The sequence below is a fragment of the Gigantopelta aegis genome, chromosome 15, assembly GCF_016097555.1.
Source record: "Gigantopelta aegis isolate Gae_Host chromosome 15, Gae_host_genome, whole genome shotgun sequence".
NCBI lineage: Eukaryota > Metazoa > Mollusca > Gastropoda > Neomphalida > Peltospiridae > Gigantopelta > Gigantopelta aegis.
In genome coordinates, this window is record NC_054713.1 from 14586725 (window position 1) to 14610727 (window position 24003).

At 37.2% G+C, this 24003-nt stretch overlaps 1 protein-coding gene across 3 annotated transcripts in view; it reads right to left on the bottom strand.

Moving 5' to 3' along the window:
• Positions 1–10183, bottom strand: part of LOC121390198 (cilia- and flagella-associated protein 74-like) — a 69434-nt gene extending 59251 nt beyond the window's left edge. For all 3 annotated transcript variants that reach the window (XM_041521962.1, XM_041521961.1, XM_041521959.1), the window contains exons 1-9: positions 10114–10183; positions 8780–8951; positions 8329–8460; positions 7482–7580; positions 5811–5915; positions 4574–4747; positions 3379–3489; positions 2357–2459; positions 1562–1719 (exon numbers count right to left, since the gene is read on the bottom strand). In XM_041521962.1, the coding sequence (XP_041377896.1) occupies positions 1562–1719; positions 2357–2459; positions 3379–3489; positions 4574–4747; positions 5811–5915; positions 7482–7580; positions 8329–8460; positions 8780–8928 (1031 nt within the window). In that variant the 5' untranslated portion in view covers positions 8929–8951; positions 10114–10183. The remainder of the gene's footprint in view (positions 1–1561; positions 1720–2356; positions 2460–3378; positions 3490–4573; positions 4748–5810; positions 5916–7481; positions 7581–8328; positions 8461–8779; positions 8952–10113) is intronic.
• Positions 10184–24003: the final 13820 nt, after the last annotated feature.

The following is a 24003-nucleotide window of genomic DNA, read 5'->3' on the forward strand; positions in this document are numbered from 1 at the left end:
AGAGTTTTTTATTAACTCTAAAATTACGTGTTTTTCATTTGTTAAAGTGTCAGTTTGTGTTGGTGGTCCTGGTATGCATCTTTCCAACACATAAGGCTCATGTTTGAGTTTACTGGTACTCTCCTTTTAATCAGAGACATTTAAAAAAGAAAGAAATGTTTTAACACATTGTTTATTCAGTGGCTAATGTCGACGATAGTCATTTTTCACACTCTTGTTTTGGTGTTGTACACAATAAACATAAAATATCTTACCGTAATTTCACTTGAAATCCATATTTCATAAAAGGTACAATTTTTTAACCACAAGATTTTCTTCAAACACATTCAGATGCATTAGTAATGTTAGCCATTTTGCAATGGAATTTTTCCAGCGTTTTTAAAAAGGAAACGTCATGTACTCAAGTTTATTGTTATTGTAAGGAAATGTAAAGTGACGTCAATGGAATACTGACGTCATTCAAATTAAAAATTAGCTGTATTATTACAGTGTTTTGCACATCTAAAAAAAAAACCTACCTACTCACCTTAACCCCTGTCAAAAATCTATAATGAGCAGACAGCGCTGTTTACAGGTTGATATGTTTTTATTTTTCATAATTCTGGACAAAATATGTTTAAGTTTTAAAAGATGAAAGAAATAAAAAGTACCTTTTGTCAAATATATCAAATAAATAAATTACCATTGAATGTTGTGTATCTATTGTGTATGAAGTTGAAATAAGGATGCAAAGAGTGACTGTCATCAACATTTGTAGGAAAAGGAAAGAATATGTAATGACACCTCACATATTGGTTAATCAGTGGTTTAATCACTGGCCTTTTAGTAAAGACGTTATTTTTTTTAACATACCAGCACATTGTTTTGATTGATGGATAGTGGGGAAAAAAAGGAAATTTTAACATCCCACCACAAAGTTTAATCACTGGCTAGGAGGAAAAATCTTTGTTTATAGGTATTCAGGCATATTGTTTGATTGGTAGCTATTAGGAAAAGAAAGGAATGTTGTTTAATATCCTGGGTTTTTTTTAACTTTTTTATTTAACAACGCACTCAACACATTTTATTTACAGTTATATGACGTCGGACATACATGTATGGTTAAGGACCACACAGATATTAAAAGAGGAAACCCGCTGTCACCATTTCATGGGCTACTCTTTTCAATTATCAGCAAGGGATCTTTTATATGCACCATTCCATGGACAGGATAACACATACCACAGCCTTTGATATACCAGCCGTGGTGCACTGGTTGGAACGAAAAATAGCCCAGTGGATCCACTGATGGGGATCGATCCCATACTGACCACGCATCAATCCTAGTAAACTGTTAGGATTTTTACATTCTTTTAAACAATATTTATTGGTGTTTGTGTATTAACGATGGGGATTGACCAACAGGCGATGCCTATATTGAGGTCACTCCCTACATGTGTTTATGTTACAGAGGTGTCTGCTTTAGCAGGACTCCCTGTATATGTCTGACGCTATATAACCATAAATAAAATGTGTCGAGTGTGTCGGTAAATAAAACATTTCTTTCTCTCCCTGTACTTACTGTTTCTGTTTCTCAACCTCGTTCAGTCGTTTCTTGATCAAAAACACTTCATCGGGATTTCCTCCTTCTTCGAGGATTTTCTGTTTTTCCAGAAACACCTGTCGTTCTTCCTCAAGGGCCTTGACCTTGTTACGGGCCTGCAATGCCGCTAGGTTCTCCTGCAAAGAAAAGGTTGTAGAATAAACAACGCAGTCAAGTCAAACTTGATAAACAGTACATGATAAAGCTATACACAATCAGTTTCATTCATTTCCATTTCAGTTTCATTAATGTTCATTTCAATGGTCGGTGTGGCTTTGGCTTCCAGGTCATCACCGTGGAGAAGGCGATCAGATATCGTTAATTCAATCCTCCACATGTGTCATGTTACTGTGTGATATCAAAAACACACAATGAGTGTGTAAGAAAAGAAAGTTTTGACATGAGGTAGTACAGTAATAGCCCTTATTGTTTATTGAGAAAAAAAAGGTTTCTTTTGTTTAACGACATCACTGGAGCACATTGATTCATTAATCATCGGATATTGGATGTCAAACATTTGGAAATTCTGACACATAGTCATCAGAGGAAACCCGCTACATTTTTCCTAATGCAGCAAGGGATCTTTTATATGCACCATCTTACAGACAGGATAGTACATACCACAGCCTTTGATATACCAGTTGTGGTGCACTGGCTGAAATGAGAAATAGCCCAATGGGCCCACCGACGGGGATCAATCCTAAACCAACCGTGCATCAAGCGAGTGCTTTACCACTGGGCTACGTTCCGCCCCCAAATATGTAAGAAACCGACCCTGTTAGTGATGATGTCGTTCTTCAGAGTCAGCAACATATCCATCTTTCGATGCATGTCCACTTTCGATCGCTCATGCTCCTCCATTTCACGCGCTCGAATCCTAAAATATATGTATTTTTTATTGAAGAAAACGTAATCCTAAACTAACTTTAAAATTACTTTTAAAAAGAAAAAATTAACATGACCTCTCAACCATATTCAAGTTAATGCCACCCCCACCCTCCAGACTTCATTAACTAGAATGTATACATTACTATTACATTATAATTAAATAATTGTTGCCATTATATTGTACATGTATGTGTATATAGGAGATGACCTAGTAAGTTGGCAAACTTGTGCCCAATCCTTTTGTTGTTTATGCAATAAAATATGTTTTCAATCAAAATTAACTAGAAGCCTGCTTATTCAAAGTAGATGGCAATATTATGCATCTTTCTAAACAATGTCATTTATTGGCAAATAAATGTGATTTGTAAAATGAATCTGGCATAGTAGTTATAGTAGTCGATGAAATTTGGCGGATGCCAGGAACAGGTAGATGCAAATATAATGTTGAGAGGTCTGGCCTGGCGCTTATAAAACTTTTAGAGTCTAGACTTGGGACTCTAATAGAGTCTGAGACACTAATATCATGGCAACGCCATACAAATTGCATGTGTTTGACATCATTAGAGATTGAGTCTGGGTTTCATAAGCATGGGCCCTGGTTGCAGTATAAAGAAAACAAAATGATGATAAATGATTAACTTTCTTTATTAATATTATTAATGTAAAATCAAAGTAACAAACCCCCCCCCCCCCTCCCAAAAAAAACAAACAATGAAAACAAATAAAATGTGTATTAGAAAGATATAAGCTCTGAACTGGTATATACACTTGGTTAATATTTATCATATTGGGTATCAAACAAAGAAAAAGGCGACAACAAATAAGAAAGGCTTTAAGTGAAGCCAGTGATCCTTAATCTATAAACTTTAAAGCTCTATCGAATGTGTTATGTTATACTTTATACTCACTTGGCCAGGGTCTTGTTGAGGTATCTGCTGTTGATCTCATGACTGCGAGCCGCTTCTTCCATGAGATGCTGATCACGTTTCTCTCTTTCTCTGGATGACTCCACTTCACTTCTACCAACAAATCAAGAATGAAAACTGAGATGAAATTTACGAAACGAGATCATCATTCGTTTATTTCAGTTAAAAGTTAAAGTTTACTTTGTTTAACAAGAGCACATTTTATTCATCAGCTATTGGATATCAAACATTTGGTCATTCTGACACTTAGTCGGTGAAAAAAATACTACATTTTTCAGCAAGGACTCTTTTGTACGCACTTTACAACAGACAGGACAGCACATGTCACAGCCTTTGATACACCAGTCCTGGTTTGGACAGGAAGAGACCCAATCACAGAATAGGTCCAGCAAGGAGATTCAATCCTTAGACCGAACCCCTCAGAAGAGCCCTCTACAAACTGACCTAGATCCCGCCCCATTTATATTTCAGATTCATTTAAGCATCAACAAAAATATTCTGTTTAATAATAGTAAAAATAGTGTCACAAAATGAACCTGTCTTCAAGTCCTTTTTAGTCAATTCTACAGGCTGGTAGGTATTGGGTTCAGATCCCAGTCGAGGCATGGGATTTTTAATCCAGATACCGACTCCAAACCCTGAGTGAGTGATCCGCAAGGCTCAATGGGTAGGTGTAAACCACTTGCACCGACCAGTGATCCATAACTGGTTCAACAAAGGCCATGGTTTGTGCTATCCTGCCTGTGGGAAGCGCAAATAAAAGATCCCTTGCTGCCTGTCATAAAAGAGTAGCTTATGTGGCGATAGCGGGTTTCCTCTAAAAAAAAACAGTGTCAGAATGGCCATATGTTTGACGTCCAATAGCTGATGATAAGATAAAAAATCAATGTGCTCTAATGGTGTCGTTAAATAAAACAAACTTTACTCTTTTTTTGTGAATTCAGCATGTAATACATATTAAATTTTGCGACAGTTATAATTTTATTATATATTAATTTAAACATTTTTTGCAATTCCCTCCAAACCTCCCCCAAAGTTCCCTTGTCATTTCGCCTCATGACATTGGGCCCCCCCCCCCCCCCCAAAAATAGAATTTCTGGATCTGCCACTGAGACTAATAATAGCTGTTGGTAAGCAGTTTTACAGTTTGAGCCCTGTAATATGCTCCAAAATGTACCTCTCTCTATGTTTTTTAGCAGACTCAGCCTGTAATGCATGTTTCTGTTCTTTGCGTAAGCGGATTCTGGCAAGAGTTACCCTCTCCTCAGCTAACTGTTTTTCCTTCTGTATGAGGTCGTGTTCCTCCAGCATGAACTTGTTACGTTCAACCTCGGCCTTTGACAGGTCGTCTCTGAAAACAACACGAATTGAAACATTATTTTAAAGAAAAGAAAGGAAAGGAATGTTTGTTCAGCAACATCTCAAAACAGTTTACACATAGATTTTATAAAGCTGCAGTTTCATCAGTCATTTACATATGCCAAAACAAACAAACACACATACACAGATGCACACACACACGCATATACACACACATATACACACACATATACACACACATATACAAACACACACACACGGATGCACACACACATGCATATACACACATATACAAACACACACACAAACACACATACATGTACATAAAAAATTAAAACACACACATACATACATTTTCAAGACAGCAAAGTGTTTTATTTACAGCCAATATCATCAACAGCATTCAATTAAATTCAAAAATAAAAAATTTGTTTCCATTTTATAAAAATACATTATTCAGGTAAATAATGTTTGCTTAATGATACTTCGGCACATTTTAAACTATGGTTATTTGATGTCCAACAAATAATTAATTCAAAACTTGGGGGAGGGAGGAAGAGAGAGAGAGAGAGAGAGAGAGAGAGAGAGAGAGAGAGAGAGAGAGAGAGAGAGAGAGAGAGAGAGAGAGAGAGAGAGACTGAGACAGAGAGCAGAGAGACACAGACACGGAGACAGAGAGAGAGAGAAACAGAGACAGAGAGACAGAGAGAGGGTGGGACTAAAGGGGGAGAGAAAGGGGAGAGAGGGAGGGAGAGGGAGGGAGAGGGAGAGAGAGGGAGGGAGGGAGGGAGAGAGAGAGGGATGGACTAACAGAGAGAGAGAGAGAGAGAGAGAGAGAGAGAGAGAGAGAGAGAGAGAGAGAGAGAGAGAGAGAGAGAGAGAGAGAGAGAGAGAGAGAGAGAGAGACAGACAGAGAGACACAGACAGAGAAACAGAGACACAGAACCTGCTGTCACCAAATACAAGTCGGCTACTTCTATGGAAAAGCAGAAGGGATTTTTTTTTTCTCATAGCAAGGACAGTATACAACAACTCTGCTGGGTTTTCAAAACACTAATATCAAAATGTTATGTTTAGGACGATATTCAACTTACTGTGCTTCATTTAGTCTCTCTCTGATGGACTTGACAATCTCCTCCTCCCCCTCCAGTTCTTTACACAACCGTTCATGTGTTGCATGCAGGCGAAACAATGCCGCTCTGAAAAATACAACTTAATGGTAAAGGAAACTGGCCATGGAGTTTTGGCACAAAGAGTAACATCTGCTATACAAGTGAAAAGAAAAAAAAAAAAAAAAACTTGTATTTTTAGGTTAGAATATAAATTTATTGATTTTATAATTCACTTCTTGTGATGGCACACAACAGCGCAATGGATGTCAAATATTTGGTAATTCTGACATACATGTATAGTCTAAGAGAAAAAAACAGCTACATTTTTCCATTAGTAGCAAGGGATCTTTTATATGCAACATCCCACAGACAGGATAGCACATACATGTACCACAGCCTTTGATACCAGTCGTGGTGAACTGGCTGGAATGAAAAATAGCTCAATTGGTCCGTCGATGGGGATCGATCCCAGACTGACGGTGCATCAGGCAAGTGTTTTACCACTAGGCTACGCCCCCGCAACCCAAGTGTATAATAAAGACATATTTATCCACAGTCAAGCTTTGTTATCTACATACTGTGTTTAAAATACAGGTTTTCTATTTTAAAAAAAGTTACCGTAACAGGTTTCAGTTAAACATCTTCAATTATGCTGCTATTCAAAAACTAAAATTGCCAAAAGGGTTGAAATGGATTTTACTCCATCATGGTATAGTTAAGGTGATGCAATAGCTAGATTTGGTTTCCAATAATTAATGTAATTTTTAGTTATTATCCATTTATAGAGAAATAAGGTCCTTAAATCCGTGACAGTATGCCTTTAAACCACCACATAGTTTTGCATTTGATATAGTTTACGGGCATTGAATTTTGGGATTTATTTAGGATTCTGCCAGAATCATAAACATGATTTAATATTATAACTGATATTTTGGGATTAATTCAGTCTCAGAATGGTACACTTCTAAAATTTGTGATTGGCAGAAATCATGGAATCCTGCTCAATTCGCAGCCTGGTTTTAAAATACAAAAATTTAATCATGCTCCTCCGTAAAACCAAGAATGGAACTAAAAAAATTAAAGGAAGAAAATGGTTTATTTAAGGATGTGCTCAACATATTTTATTTATGGTTATATGGCGTCGGACATATGGTTAAGAACCACACAGATATTGAGGGAGGAAACCCGCTGTCGCCACTTCAAGGGCTACTCTTTTCGATTAGCAGCAAGGAATCTTTTATATGCACCATCCCATAGACAGGATAGCACATACCATGGCCTTTGATGTACCAGTCGTGGTGCACTGGTTGAAGCGAGAAATAGCCCAATGGGCCCACTAACGGGGATCGATCCCACACTGGGAACTCAAAAATCCCCGAAACATTCACATATTAACTCATGCATTTTCACCAAGGATGTTTAGTTTTTTGTTTTAAAACAAACTACAGTGAAACCCGTTTAAACCAGATCATGCCGGGGACCTAGTATTTATCCGATTTAGACAGGATCCCACGTTTAGAGAGCCCTGTTTTAGAATTTAGAAAATTCGGGACCACGGAATTTGTCCGGTTTTTACAGGATTCCGGGTTTTTCAGGGTCTGGTTTAGACAGGTTTCACTGTATTAAACACTTTGTCAGATGCACATTACATACACATTTTCTTCAGCCTCTGTCTTCTCGATTTCTTCAAACACTCGATCTCGCTCATTTTCAAGGTAAGCAATGTGGTTGCGACATTTATTCAACTCCTCTCTGTGTTCCAAAAAATATTTTAAAAACAACATTTAGTTAAGGGATGTCTGAGAATTGATCATGACAACATAATCTTTTCCCCTGTACATATAATTATGATTTAAATGATATACTCAACAAAATTAATTAAAAGCCAGAGAGCAGAGAGAGAGAGAGAGAGAGAGAGAGAGAGAGAGAGAGAGAGAGAGAGAGAGAGAGAGAGAGAGAGACAGAGAGAGATACAGAGAGAGACAGACAGAGAGACAGACAGAGAGAGAGAGAGAGAGACAGATACAGAAAGAGACAGAGACAGACAAAGACAGACAGACAGACACAGACAGACAGACAAGGGAGAAAGACATAGATGGGAGAGAGAGAGAGAGAGAGAGAGAGAGAGAGAGAGAGAGAGAGAGAGAGAGAGAGAGAGAGAGAGAGAGAGAGAGAGAGAGGGGGGGATGGAAGAGAGAGCAAGAGAGAGACACAGGCAGGCAGGCAGACAGGCAGGCGGACAGCTAGGCAGGCAGGCTGCTAGAGGATCGACAGGAACTTTTATATGCAATCTTTATAATAGGCAGGACAGCACATACCATAGTCTTAGATGTACCAAGAATGTGACACTGGTTGGGAGCAGGTGAAACGATCCGAGTCCATAAAGGGTGATTGATCCTGCAATTCATCATGCCACTTTGATACATCACACATCGACATGTATGTGACAATAAAAAAAGTTCTTGGGAATCACGTTTTACGTTTATGGGTGTACACTTACCTGGTTCTCACTGTGGTGTACCTCCTCTTTTCAACTTGATCGATCAGTTTGTTGAGGTGGCTCCGCAGGTGAATCATCCGAATCTGTTCCTGGTATGTGATTTTCTCACTGGGAATCGTAGAATGAGGTTCACTGGAAATAATACATTAATACGTTTAGTGGTTTACGCGAAATCTGGAGCACCATTTAATTGGTTATAACGGGTTATGCAAAGAGGAGATAGGTTACTTGGATTTATTTGTGCATAATCAATAAATGGGTCACACAGATCTTAAATTTTAAGAGGCCTGAGGCCTAAACACAAATAGTATTATTTTCTCATGAAAAATTAAATTTATTTTTCATTTATAATGTGATTCTAATTTGTACTTAACAAAGTTAATTACTGAGATTTTTTTTTCAATATTAAAATGATTATGTAAAGTTTGAATTAAAAGCTATCAACAAGTACCCAGCTTCAGTGTTATCATCAGCAAAAATACTATCGTCATCCGACCCGAAATCCAAGGTGTCTTCGTCATGGTCGTAATCAACGATTCCATCTTCATCTACAGTGTATACAGGTTTAAACTCCTGTGACTCAACCTGAGTATTCTCCATTTTGGTTTTATCTGTTACAGTATCTGAAAACAAAGAGTACAATGTCAGGGGCCATGATTGTAAAACCTTAAGAGTCTTACACTAAAATCTCTAAGAACGTTATAGGCATGCACTTTGTTTGTTGCTGCCATAACAATTTAAAGTTTCAAGACATTATTAAAGACTTGGATGTAGACATTTTTAGACAGTCTGTCTAATTAAGGCTCAACATTTCAGCAGTCTTGAGGTGAAATGTTTTATGATCAGCATGTATGTACTTAATTTAGGCATGATTATTTTCGGCATACATATTTTACACACATTTATTGCCTCGACTTTGGTGCTATCTAAAGCCCTGCATACTGAAATTTAAAAATGTGATAGAACTCTGTGGTTTCGTTCCTTTGTAACAACCATACTAGAAAGTTTTTCATTTGACTGTAATAATTTAAGGGCTAGAGAAATTTATTAGTGCCCAGTATGTCAACATACACTTTCATAAGTTTTAAAACAAAAACAAACAAAATATGTTGATAAAAACATTCCATACACATAATTTTTGACGTTCTTTTATTTTTGTTAATTTTTGTATTTCTTTAACCTAAAATCGAAACTGAAGTGTGATTTGGGCTAACATAAGTTTTGGTCAGGCTACCTGAAAAATTCCTTTTTCTCAGGCCTGAGTATGGGTGATGCAAGTAAACTATTTTCGGAAAGATTTCCAAACGTTCCAGCATGCATGCTAATACTATCACTAACCTTAACCGTAAACCTAAGCCTGAATGAACTGAATGCTGGAACGATCAGAAGTCTTGCCCTATTTTCTATATTTTTATTCAAATATAGGCTAATAATGTAAAACAATTTCTGACAAATATATTTATTTTAATCCTCCACTTGTAATCTAAAAATTAAATTCCTACGCTGCTGACAACTTACATGTTATTAATTTGTTAAACTTTACATGAAAATGGTGATCGCTTTTAGGTTTTATGTAATTAATTATCATTCTGACTTTAGTGAAGTAGTCTCCACTACTCCTAACGATTAAATTCCATAGGAAAAGGTTCGTCACGATAATAGATAGCACGACCATATTAAACTATAAAATACATGTATAAAACTTGTGACTAAAATAAAATTTTACATAGTAAATGTACAGCAGTTGTATTTAATACTGCGAATGGTAAATATTATGGAACGAACCTAAATAAATCAACAAATATTGAAAGCAAGCCGTAATAACGAAACCGATGTCAAAATTCAAGTTTGTGTACGTCCGCCATGTTGGTAGCAACAAAGGTCTCACAGCACGTTCTCTTTTCTTTTCTTTTTTAATAAATAAAACGAATTCGTTCACTTGATGGTTAAAACTAAATATCTAATAATAATTCAATAATTACATAGGTTTCCTAATACATTTTTGTTTATATACACGATCCTTGGAATCAATTAATATAAAAATGCCTTCTATATAGGTCTATAACCAGGGCAGGTGCCCCATTCTAGGTGTATTAAATGTGCCTCAGTGAGTCTTATATTTTATAAATCATTCAAAACCTTTTGTTTGTCATATATGTATTATTTATCTGTTAACAGTACAGTGGTCCATCCCTGTTTCTGGGTGTTTTTTGTTTTTTTAGTGTATACACGAGCGTAGGAAGGTGCCAAAAAGTGTGTGGGGGGGGGGGGGGGGGGGGGGGGGGGGGGGGGGGGGGGGGGTGGGGGGGGGGGGGGGGGGGGGGGGGGGGGGGGGGGGGGAGGTATATTTAGGCCTACACACTTTTACACTATTATAAAGCAAATATAAAGCAAAATATCTGAAAAAGTGTGGGGGGGGGGGTCACCTGCCCCTTGCCCCCGTTTCCTACGCCAGTGTTGTATTGTACACTATTAGCCCGAGTACTCTAACGGTAAGATAGCTGGACGGACATTTGGACAGTTATCACACTCTCTTACCGTCCGATACCAATATGCGTATGTAAATTCCGAGCAATCACTGCCTACCAAACGGTATAGACCGTCAGCTGCCAATAGACTCCTGGGGGTGTCACTATGTGGGTCTGAAAGCTTGTTCAATTTGACACTGATTTTCAGGTGTTTGCCCTCTGACAAGGAAAACAAGTGGCATAAAGCATTATGATTCTTAATAGTCTGGTACATTATGGCAGAAACTGGAAAGTTGTATTTAGTTTTTTTTAAATTGTTTTGTGTAGGAACAGACGTCCCTTTTTGGAATATGCCTGATAAACCAAAGTCATCTTCGTGTATTTTAATCAATTCAAGATGGCGTCCAAGATGGCCACCATTCCATTTTATTGGCTATAACTGCCTTCATATTAAACCTAGAATGGATACATTTGATGTCTTGTCATAGTTTTTGGGGTCAAAGAACCTATTTAAACCATTTTCAAGACTGGTTAGGGATCACATCATAGAAAATTCAAGATGGCCACCACTACAGCTGTCAATTTATGTTTTGGATACAACTTGCTTCACATTAAATCTGTGGCACCTACTAATTCTGGTGTGTAGTCACAGGTTTCAGATAAAAATGAATTCATTTAAAACATTTAAAAGGTTGGTTAGGGATTACATCATAGGAACTCCAAAATGGCCACCAATATGGCTGACAATTTATGTTTTGGATATAACTTGCTTCACTTTAAATCCAGGGTGACTAGTCATGGGTTTTGGGGCTAAGGTACCTAGAAGGTTGGAATGCTTTACATAATCTGAAATTCAAGATGGTGGTCTATACAGATCCAGCTCTAGTTTCAAGAGAAATATTTGTTGCATATTTACATAAAAACGGTTTCACTTCTTGATGCGATCACTATAACGTACTTTTAAATCTCAAAGCTAATGTCATCACAGCCATCCACATGCACAGCATCGACTACACTGGTAAATTCAACGGGTTTTCCCTAAAGCTCTTCGTTCTCAAGACCAGATTCACACAATACATCAACCAGTTCTGTTTGAAGACTATTTCCATGTGTCCATTCTATTTCCAATCCTGACTGAGCTGCTTTGCATCCTTTTCCAACAGGACTTGGGAGGTCAGATTTTGCAATATTTGCTGTTTTCCAAACTAGTATGTGATAATTGGCACCTTCTGTGTGCAGCCTGGGGGAGGGGGGGGGGGGGGTCTGCATGGTGGGAGAAGGCTCAAGTCTGTTCCATCAGACGCTGAGAGAGGCTGATCCTGTGCTATCTAAAACCTTTTACAACATATGTCCTGGCAAAGTTTGTCCATACCTGAATACTTTGGCCGCTCGTACAAATAACACACAAAGTATTTTAGTTTGGTATGTGTCCTTCCTTCCACCTCCTGCGTCGATGGGCCTTTCACCAAGAATGTTTCTGGTGTTTCCCGTCAAGCTTGTTCAGATGTTTTGATGGCACCTTTGAGGTAGGTATTAGTGACAAAATCCACCCTTTCTGATTTCGGTAACAGAGAGACAACCGTCTGTGCTAGGTCACCGAAAGTCTCAGGAATTCCAACCAGAGACAGGATGAGTGCCAAGTACCAATGGAACTGGACTCATAGGATATGCCAATACCTCTTCAAGACTGATGTTATCTTGTACTGACAACAGGAGCAGCTGACCAAAGATATTTTTCTGTGCTGTGATTTGCACTGTCATATTTGCAGATGAACGGACCTTTGTGTGCTTTTGAAGGGAAAAGAATGTCTTCAGTGACATTTGTTTTTCATTAGAGCATAAAAGTTTGATGATTTCTGGCAAGAACAAGATCTGTTAATCGATAACTGTTTAAGGATGCATCCTTATTGGAAGGAATATTTAAAATGGAAATATCTGCTACAGGGAAGACAACAGCAAATGTAAATATTTATTTTAAGAAGACAATGCTTTGCAGATATTCTGACTAACCTCCTGTAAACATGACCAGAACCAAAACGACTAGTGCTCTTAACAGCATTTTGTGCCATTTTAAACTTCAATTAAGCATGTACAGTCAGACCTCATTACAACGACCATGTTCGTCCATCGGTCATTTCGTCGTTATATCGAAATTGCCGGTGTATCGAATTGTCATGAGTTATCTCCATGGCTCCTAACTTAAAGTGTCACTTTTAAAAAATCAAATAGCATTTCCAACTGTCCTCATGTTTGTAGTACTAGTAGCGCAAAATTCTTTATTTCAAAAAAAGAAGCGTAATTAGCGTACGAGATGGAGGCAATTGCTCAAATCCACAAATTTAGAGATATTGGGCTTCCTTAAAACCTTTTCATCGTGTATTTTTCTCATTCTTTTTTTTTTTCTTTTTTTCTCATTCTACTGTGTTTGGATACATGTTTGGTTCTAAAAATCGAAATGGAAACAATCTTTCGCCAATTTTTTATAATTTTTTGCAATTGGCCACTTTGGCGAACGACAGCGCGAACCCTGCTACACACAATATTAGTTGTAATCCATGTAAATATGCGTAATGATTCGTTTGCAACGTGTATATATAGACCCCAGGTGGTAATGCTAATATAAAAATTAATGTTGTCCAGTTTCGGGCATTTTCATTTAATTTGGACAGAAATCAGCCTACCCCCAGCATAAAATGGGAGTTGGTGTAAACGGAATGCAAGTTCGTAGGAACAGTTGTCTGCCCGGACTTAATCTCCTAGGAATGCATGTCCTAGTTCTAATATATCTAGGAATGCAAGTTCTAGGACTTACATTCCTTAGGAATACTGGTCTGACTGCCAGGATATCAAGTCCGTGCCAGACTTGCATTCCTAGACAATCAAAATTTAAGTCCGGTGGTACTTGTAAAAAATAAATTATAAATGTAAACAAAACGAAAAGCAGTTTCCTTTCTGATTTATTTAATTAACTCAGGATACTGCCATCTCTCTTTATTTAAATATTTTTCTATTTATTCCAATATTTCCCATTTATATTATTTGCAAGAGTATGTACACATTGTGTTGACCTTATTACACGAGCAGAACCAAGGTCTTTATTCATTGCGTGGTGTTCCAACTAATAAATGTTTAAACATTTAAAAGTAACTCGAAAAGATTTTCCATAATTCGAAGCATGGATTAGTACTCGCAAATAAGTATAACTTGCCCATATGATATACCAACACAATTATCTGTTAGACATTATATACTGGTATTTGATAATAATAATAATAATAATAATAATAACAATAATAATAATTCAACTTTAAAAATGTAATATTTGCGTTATATAAATTATCTTGTTATTATATATTTTTTAAGTTTGTGCCTTTTTGTCAATAATGTTGCAGGCGCGTGTACATAAGGTGTGAGGTGGGATGGCGTGGTCTAAACATCCCACTTCAAAACAAATTTCTACCTGTCACAGTCTAGACCTCCCTCCTGCATAATTTACTGAACATTTACTGTCAACTTTGCTCTTTTTCCAAAATTAATTTGGTCTAACATATGACATATCAGACTCTGGGCTCCATGATATCTTAGTCCCAACCAACCATACCATCGATAACAAAGTATGTTAAAAGGTTTTCATTAAGGTTTATCAGTTAATAGAAATAATGGGTTTTAGCAATTCAATGGGCCACTACACCGACTAAGACAAAACAGTAACTCCTGGACAATTATCACACTGTCAATAATATGCACACACAATTTACAAAGCTACTTTTAAACAGACTAACTACTTATGACACTTTTACACCTGACAGTTTTGGTCACACTAGGCATTCAGGCTTCCTTTTTGGGAGTAGGGGTGGGGTTGGGGCAGGCTGATTTTTATTGCCCGAATGAAACGAAAATGTCCGAATCTGGAACACAACGTAATATTGGTATTACTACCAAGATGCTATATAGGATTCCAAACAAATCAGTCTGCATTTTTACATGGATTACAACTAATATTGTGAGTAGAATGATGGAAATATATGAAGAACATTTCAGGCCAGCTCATTTTGCCCGAAAGTGTCCATTGCCCCCCCCCCCCCCCCCCCCCCCCCAGCACTGGGGGAGTGACAAGGACCCCACCCCCGACCCCACTTCCACCCAGTCTCAAACGCTTATCATGTTCCTAACGGCCAGGTATAACAATACAGAGACCCTTTCCCAAACTCGTCTCTTATGCTTATGATGGTCAAAACTGTCATAAGACAGTCAGTGATAATTAATTTCAAGTGTTTTGATGATATTTTTAATTGTTCATCAATAAAAGGCAATTTTTCATGTTTATTATTCCTGTTATTTTTATATTGTAGTAGGACCTAACTGGTCATTATAGTACTAGTTATTAGTACTAACTACTAGAACTAAGTACAGTTTTCAAAGTTTCATTTCATGGATTTTCAGGAATCATATATACATTGTATATGTAATAAGCAAAATATCGGAAATAAATTCCACAGGACTAGGAATACTAGGATTGAAAGTCCTGTGGACTAGGAGTACCAGGAATAAAAGTCCCACGGACTTACTTTCCTCGGAATGCACGTCCCACAAACTTAAATTCCTAGGAATACAAGTCCCACAGACTAGGATTCCGAGGAATGGAAGTCCGATCGGACAAAGATTAAGAAAATCACAAATAATCAGATTGTGACTTACCGTCAAAATATAAACTTATAAAACATATTATTAAAAATTATGTTGGTGTATACAGAAATTGTCTTTTGCTGTTCGAGTTACCAGTTTTCATATATATATATATAGAAATTGTCTTTTGCTGATCGAGTTACCAGTTTTCATATATATTGTTTTTTATATATATATTTCTACGTGTTGAATACATGAACACATAACCTACTTTATATATGTAGTTTCATTATATACTTTTGAAAAAAGCAAGATATTCGTCTACTTCAATATGCTGACAAAACTGTACAAGTCTATGACGTAAAAAAAATAAAAAATAAGTTGATACTCAAACTTAAAAATAATATTTTGACATAGAGATTTGAACCTACAATAATTTTAAGAGACTCGTACACTTACCCATCACACTACGACGGAAGGCTGCCAAAACCTCACTTTTTTTCTCGTGTCTTTCTGGCAGCTCGTGCAAATTGCAGAGTATAACAAACGGACATCTAGATTCTAATTTGCCGAACTAGTATTTCTGTCACTGCTGTAGAAGGAATTTAAGTCCGTTAGGAATACAAGTCGTAGGATAAAACAACTTAAAAATAAACCAGGTATGAAAGTCCGGGTAGGACTATGGTTCCTAAGCTATGGAGTTCCGATAGGACTACTGTTCCTACGGACCTCGGTTCCTACAGACCTGCGTTCCTTTTACACCGGTACGCCTAAATACATACGGACCTAAGCACTAATGTCATGCAGTGACTTTAATACATGCAGAATAATAACAACTTATTAAGATTTTTTTCACTTTATTCCACATTTTAAAACAAAAATAATGACACAGCAAATTAAGATATTTGAATATTACATATAGTATACATGTTGTATACATGTGTATATAATAATATACACCTAAAAATGTTTTACATGACATACAGTTGAATCATCTAGTAAACACTTCACGCCAAAAACACAGGAAATAAAAATGTCAACCAACCGTAAAAGTGGTATAACGAAAATATCCACGTTATTCAAGGTTCTACAGCAACTTGAACAAGTTAGAATATATTAAATAGAAAAATCTACCTGTTTCAATGTCAAGGTTGATTACTTAGAACCAATGAAATGGGGAAACCTTAATAACAAAGAATGATTCATTAAAATAACAAATGGAAATTAAAAGGACTTTTAAAATGTATCACATGATGGGTTGGGCCAATATTATAAATTACTTTATGCATGTTTTCCCCTATGCATAAATGATTTAAATACCGTAAATACTTGCTTATAAACTGAGGGATTCCTTTTCTTTCTGTTTTTCCCCAGATGTTACTTGAGACACAACTTCTATTACATTGAACATAGTAACAGACTGCAAATTTAGCAAGATTCCATCTTTCTGCGAATCCCACATCAAACTTTCTGCCAAAAAATAATCTGAGGGTATGTAAGAAAAATAAAACAGACCATAAGTACCGCTACTAGGTTGTTATGGGTTAGAAATCGGTTAAAATTGGACTGCATTTTGTGTACACATTTTAAACAGCAGGTCTCTTACAGTACTAGAAATGTTTCCTAAAAATTATTAAAATGTACCCATCAAGTTCCAAGATTTTAGGGTACATAGTTTTACCCTTTCATACCCTCTCGCAGAAACCCTGTCCTGAGATTTTGGATCAGAAGCATAAGATTGTGAAATGGAATCCTCAAAAATGTATATTACACCATTTCTCCAATTCTGGTGGAATTTCAAAAAAAAAATCAAAAAAAATCTCTGAACAATTGTTAAAATACTTTAAAGGTACACAGGTGAAATATGTAAAATATTTTTCTCAAATGCCACCCAAAAAATGCCACAAATGAATAGGAGAATTCTTTTACACAATATACAGAATATACAGTAACTAAATAATTTTACCCACATTTGAATAAAATACCCATAATGCTTAAAATTACATTAAATAAAAGCTAATGTTCTTAGCACCAAAACCCACCTCACACTGATGAAAATATTCTGCATACCGCTATTCATCATGCAAAAACTTAAATTGTATCAAAACTAACCATGTGTGTATATATATGAATATATACATGTATATATACATGTATGTATACATGTATGTGTGTATATATACTCTTCAAAAAAAGAAACGCAAAAGGGTACAAATGGGTTATAACTCCGATTTTATGTTTCCTACCGGTTCATGCTTTGTGAATATAAGGTCATTGCATGTCCCAAACACATTCCCACGGTTACATTCGATAAAACGCAGCTACTGTACAATAAAGTTCCAAAATGTGAATATTCGCAAAAACGCAGCCACGTGCAAACCATGTCACCACTGCACGTGCGTTGTCTGCACGTGCAACATGAACACCGACAGTATAAAAGTGCAGGGCGTTCGCTTGCCTGGCCTCTGTATCTGGCCGACAGTTGACAATCCAGGACATGCCACGTCTCAGTGAACCGCAGAGAAACAATGCCATCGGCCGACTAGACGCAGGCGAATCCAGAACGGCCGTTGCCAGGACATTCCATGTGTCCCCAAGCACCATCTCCAGACTGGGGGACCGTTACCAGCAACATGGATCAACACGTGACCTCCCTAGATCCGGTCGACCACGCGTCACTACCCCCGGGCAGGACCGCTACATCCGGGTACGCCACCTTCGGGAACGATTGACTACTGCCACCTCCACAGCCGCAGCAATACCAGGTTTACGCACGATATCCGACCAGACCGTACGGAACCGCCTACGTGAGGTAGGAATTCGTGCTAGACGTCCAGTTCGAGGTGTCATCTTAACACCACAACACCGTCGACTCCGACTGCAGTGGTGCCAGATTCATCGACAATGGCCTCAACTGCGATGGAGACAGGTGTGGTTCAGTGACGAGTCCCGATTTCTGCTCCGACGTCATGATGGAAGATGTCGCGTGTATAGGCGTCGTGGTGAACGTTATGCGGCAAACTGCGTGCAGGAAGTGGACAGATTCGGCGGGGGTAGTGTCATGGTGTGGGCAGCCATCTCACACACTGGCAGAACTGACCTGGTCCACGTGCAGGGCAACCTGAATGCACAGGGCTACATTGACCAGATCCTCCGGCCACACATCGTTCCAGTTATGGCCAACGCCAACGCAGTGCTCCAACATGACAACGCCAGGCCTCACACAGCACGTCTCACAACGGCTTTCCTACAGAACAACAACATTAATGTCCTTCCTTGGCCATCGATATCACCGGATTTGAACCCAATTGAGCATCTATGGGACGAGTTGGACCGACGCCTCCGACAGCGACAACCACAGCCCCAGACCCTGCCCGAGCTGGCAGCAGCCTTGCAGGCCGAGTGGGCCACCATCCCCCGGGACGTCATCCGTACTCTGGTTGCTTCAATGGGCAGGCGGTGCCAGGCAGTTGTCAACACACGCGGAGGCCACACCCGGTATTGACTCCAGATGACCTTGACCTTGGTGGTGTGTCCTATCACTTACTCACAATGGACTAGAGTGAATTGTGAACAATCCTGCAACATTTGGTAATTATCGGACTCACCATTCAATAATTAAATCAATTCTCCAAATGTTACGACAATGTGGTTTTGCGTTTCTTCTTTTGAAGAGTATATATATATATATAAATTGAAATCCACCAGGCATAACAAGAAACAGTTGTCTCCCCTACTTCAGATCATGTCCACATCATCATAAACGTTTTATGGATTAGCCACAATCTGTTTTCTAGCTAAATTAAAACAGTTGACTAAAAACATCAAACACTGCATATTATACATTATGCAAAGCTGGATAAAGCACAAACATACATGTACAGTTTTAATCTAATTAAGGACATGATCAATATAACTGACCATATAATATACATGTACAATTAACTAGCTATTTAATAACATGTACCAGTTTCTGAACTTCACAACCTAAAAAAACACACACTTTGATTGGTGGAATTGGGATCTTGTTGACAACCCTTGCAATTGCCCACAACAATTGGCAATGCTGTGGAGTTTTTCATTCTTCATGGCACTTGTTTTTGCTGTAGACTACATTAGAATTTTTGTCTATGGCGTGTTATTTTTTTGCTGTGGACATTTTCTTAATTGCAGGAGTTTTGTTTATGGAGCCAGTTTACAAGTTCAGGGTGTTTGTGAGGGATCCTTGAGACTGTTTTTCACAAAGCGGTTTTAAACTGAACAATGGTGGCAATTTTTCATGATTAAACCAGGCTCCAGAGGTTCAAAAGTGCAGAGCCTGCCTTCAGTGTGGTACATTTTGTAATACAAAAACCCTCACAATAATGTTTCTTGCAGAGGGCTGAGAAACGTGAAGGTCATGCCTCCCATCCATACAATTAGAATGACTCATATAAATTATGTATATTTCACAAATCCAAAAGTAGACCACATCATCCTGTTATTAATATTAACCACTGGGTTTTTATATGAAGTTATTTTAAGAAAGTTTACTTTAAGAAACCAACTATAGTTGCTTGGTTGACATCATTGTTATGTCACATACTGTATTTTCTTCATGCAATTAAACTGTATTTTACACAAAGCAAATCTCTCCACACAATCAAAGAATCTACAAGCTTGTCTACACAGAGCAATCATACAAGAAACACGATCTTTATGTAATACTACATCAATTACACATAATACAACACATTATAACAATACCATAACAACTGCAGCATATCTCACCAATGACAGCCATGGCAGTACTAAAATCACGATATAAATTGCGATACGAGTACTCTGTATCATTATCATGATACATATAATATATTATTTACAGCCAGTGCTCTACGCTCATTTTTATTCCTTTCTCTGTTTTGGCTAGTGGACCAAAACATTTTACTCGCCAAACTTAAAATGTTACCAGCAACACTACTCTTTTTGTATAATTTATAACGCACCAATCGAAGTATCTGGATTATTTTCAGAAGTATCTGGATTGTTTTCGCCAAATCACTGCCGGCACTAAAATTAGCAATAAGTTCTGAACGGTACCAAAACTTAATATGGAATTCACAATGATCAATCGGACAACTTCGTAAATAAAGAAATGATCTAACTTCACAATGATGTCAACAAATGTTTTTTGGTTTTTGCTCTTAGGACACTGACCACACATGCCATATAATTTTATATTTTAGACATTTTGAAGTCAGTTGCCAGACGGCGATGATAATAAATTCAATCAGTTGCCATGCCAACAATTTGGTCGCATTAGCGACCATTTTGGTCGCAACATAGAGCACTGTTTACAGAAAAATCAAATACAATGTAACATTTAAATAAAGGCTTCTAACAATTTGTTTTTAAATTAACATTATACATGTTGCAGTTTCCCAGAGGCACAAGGCATATCACCCTGCGACACCTTAAGTGGGTAAGTAAGCATTTAAATTTTACACATGGATCATTTCAGTAAACTGAAGTTTATTTAGCAATATATTTTCCTTTTTTTCATAACTATGGACAGAGAAGTTCAGAAAACCAGTGGAAGCTACGAGATCAGTGTTTCTGACTGACAATGGATTTTGATGGACATTATCAAGTGTATGGGTTACAGGTGTAACAATATCACAATACAGTAACATATCATGATACGAGGTCCACAGCATGATATATCGATTTAGGGATAGGCTTTAACAGTATCACGATATATAAATATAACGTACGGTAACTTGCAAACATCTTCGAAGAATGAAATCATAGTTCCCGCATTCATTCGTAGAGATTATTATACAAGCTTGTGTGTTGTACTGATTTTACGAAACGCGTGCGTGCGTTATAGTTTAGCATGCTCATATACAACGAAGGTTTCGAGCATGTCCACCCCAGGGTTCGGTCTCTGGGAAGTCAGGGGCCCAATCCGAGGCATATACGAAACGAGTGTCAGGATTATTGTATCACCTGAGCGAAAGCGAGGGTAATATATGAATCCTGACACAAGTTTCGTAAAATCAGTACGATTCACACGCAAGTGTAATAATTTCTTTATTATCCACATTATCCAAAATATTATTTCCACGAATAACAAGTCATTTCTGAAACTGATGTCATTTTGTTAAGCGTTTACACTGGGGAAACCACATTAAGTTATGACATCACTTCACAAAATTACATCATTTGTTGTGCACATGAAATCATTTATATGTATGAAAAGTTAAGTATTGAAATACATGTATGTATCGCAGCACAATCCCAGTATGATGATGTATATATGGTATTGTAACAACCCAATTTGGGCTGGGTATATCATAATATGTATTCTTATACCAGTAATATTGCACTCCACTGATATATACACACAATGTCATGTAAACAGTAGGTGGATATACACACACATACATACACACACACAAATGCACACACACTCGTGCACACACACAAACAAGCCCATGCACACACACACTCGCGCGTGCACACACACAAACAAGCCCATGGACACACACACACACTCGTGCACACACACAAACAAGCCCATGGACACACACACACACTCGCGCGCACACACACAGACAAGCACATGCACACACACACTCACGCGCAGCCACACAAACAAGCACACACACACACCTCATGTAGAGACATACAATATATGCGTACATCATTATATTAATGAATATAAACACAAGTACTTAAACAAGAAGAATGTTCAACATTCTATTTTTAAAAACAAAACAAAAAAATAACATGTAAAAAAACAAATTATAAAACTTCAACATAAAGAAAAAAAAAAAAAAAATGACCTGTACTACATGTAACATAACATTTCATATTTTTTCAGAGCTCTATATTAACTTTCAACATTTACATGTACATGTACTTGTCCTGTAGGAGTCTAGGACATGTTCCTTTCCATTTTTTACTTGTCCTATCTGATATCTGCTCATCTCACTCAAATATTTGTTAAAATAAAAAAAAAAGAGTCACAAATATCTACCGGACAAGTGTTAATGTAGAGCCCTGCTGATTCTCTTCCTTGAAACCTAAATCTACGACTAATACATGACGGTCTTTCCCAAAAGACTGTACATGAGTTAAGCCAAAATTATTTCTACCTCTACACCCCTACCGGTCACCATGGACTAATCCACTACTAGTATTTCGACCCAAAGTTTGAACATCAAAACAAAATATCACTGTAATTTAGACATAACCACCGACAATGGACAGAGGCTATGCTCTAATTTTATGTGCCTGTACCTTAAAGACATATTGTCACAGACCACTGACCTATTTAATGGTCTAACAAACTATTACCTGAACAAATATAATTTGATTTGTCCCTAAACGTACTATATTCAACCATCTTCATAACCACTATTAACGACATTTTGTAAAAATAATTGAATTATAGCAATAGTCCATAATTCAAAATCTAAAATTGCCGAGAGGGATGACATGGATTTCACTCCATCATGGTTCAGTTAAGGTGATGCCTTTAAGTTTATATGGGCATACTACTTGAGCTCCTATTCCTATTACCTATTCCTTCTAATATTAATGCTGACTACAACATTTTTTACGCTAGTTCTAAGCTGTACAAGTAAATCAATTCTGAGAAGTAAAAATAAACCTACATTTAAAACAAGTAGGAAACTCACGTCTTAAAAATATCTGAAGATTCTAAGGTTGTAAATAAAAAATCTAAATGTTCAAATAATACAGTGATACCTCTCAAAACTGGACCCTCTGTAAACCGGAATTCCCTCAAAACCGGACCCTCTGTAAACCGGAATCCTCTCAAGACCGGACCCTCTGTAAACCAGAATTCCCTCAAAACTGAATGTTTTGAAGAGTCCCTTTTTAAAAACCAGATCTAAACTAGATCTTCTTAATAACGGACATTTGTATTGGTCCCAAGGGTGTCCGTTTTAGAGGGGTTACACTGTATCTCAAACTGCCATCATGTTATTTTAAAAATTATGAATTTCAAAAATATATATAAGTACACTTGTACTAAATACTATATTCTAAAAAACAATTTTCATTTCACAGCTGTAAACTGTTTATCTATTCACGCAAAAGAAAAACACATTTAAGCATTACAATAAAACAGATATCGTGGTTAATAAAAACGTTATTAAAATAACACCTAGATTTATTGACTACACAAATTAATAATGTTAACTTAGACTACATATTACCACTATAGTATTGTGAAAACGTTAAGTAACAGTTTCACCATAAACTGTTCTAAAATATTTTTTCCTGGACTTTTCCGAAATGGTGATTAGTACAAATTTACCCTTTTTGGTTTTAACTATACTGCCCTATATTATAAATTCAATGCCATCCTACAGTAATCATAATACAGCACGACTGGTATATCAAAGGCTGTGGTATGTGCTATCCTGTCTGTGGGATGGTGCATATGAAAGATTCCTTGCTACTAATGGAAAAATGTAGCAGATTTCCTCTCTATGACTGTCAAAATGATCATGTTTGACATCCAATAGCCGATGATTAATAAATAAATGCTCTAGTGGTGTCATTAAAC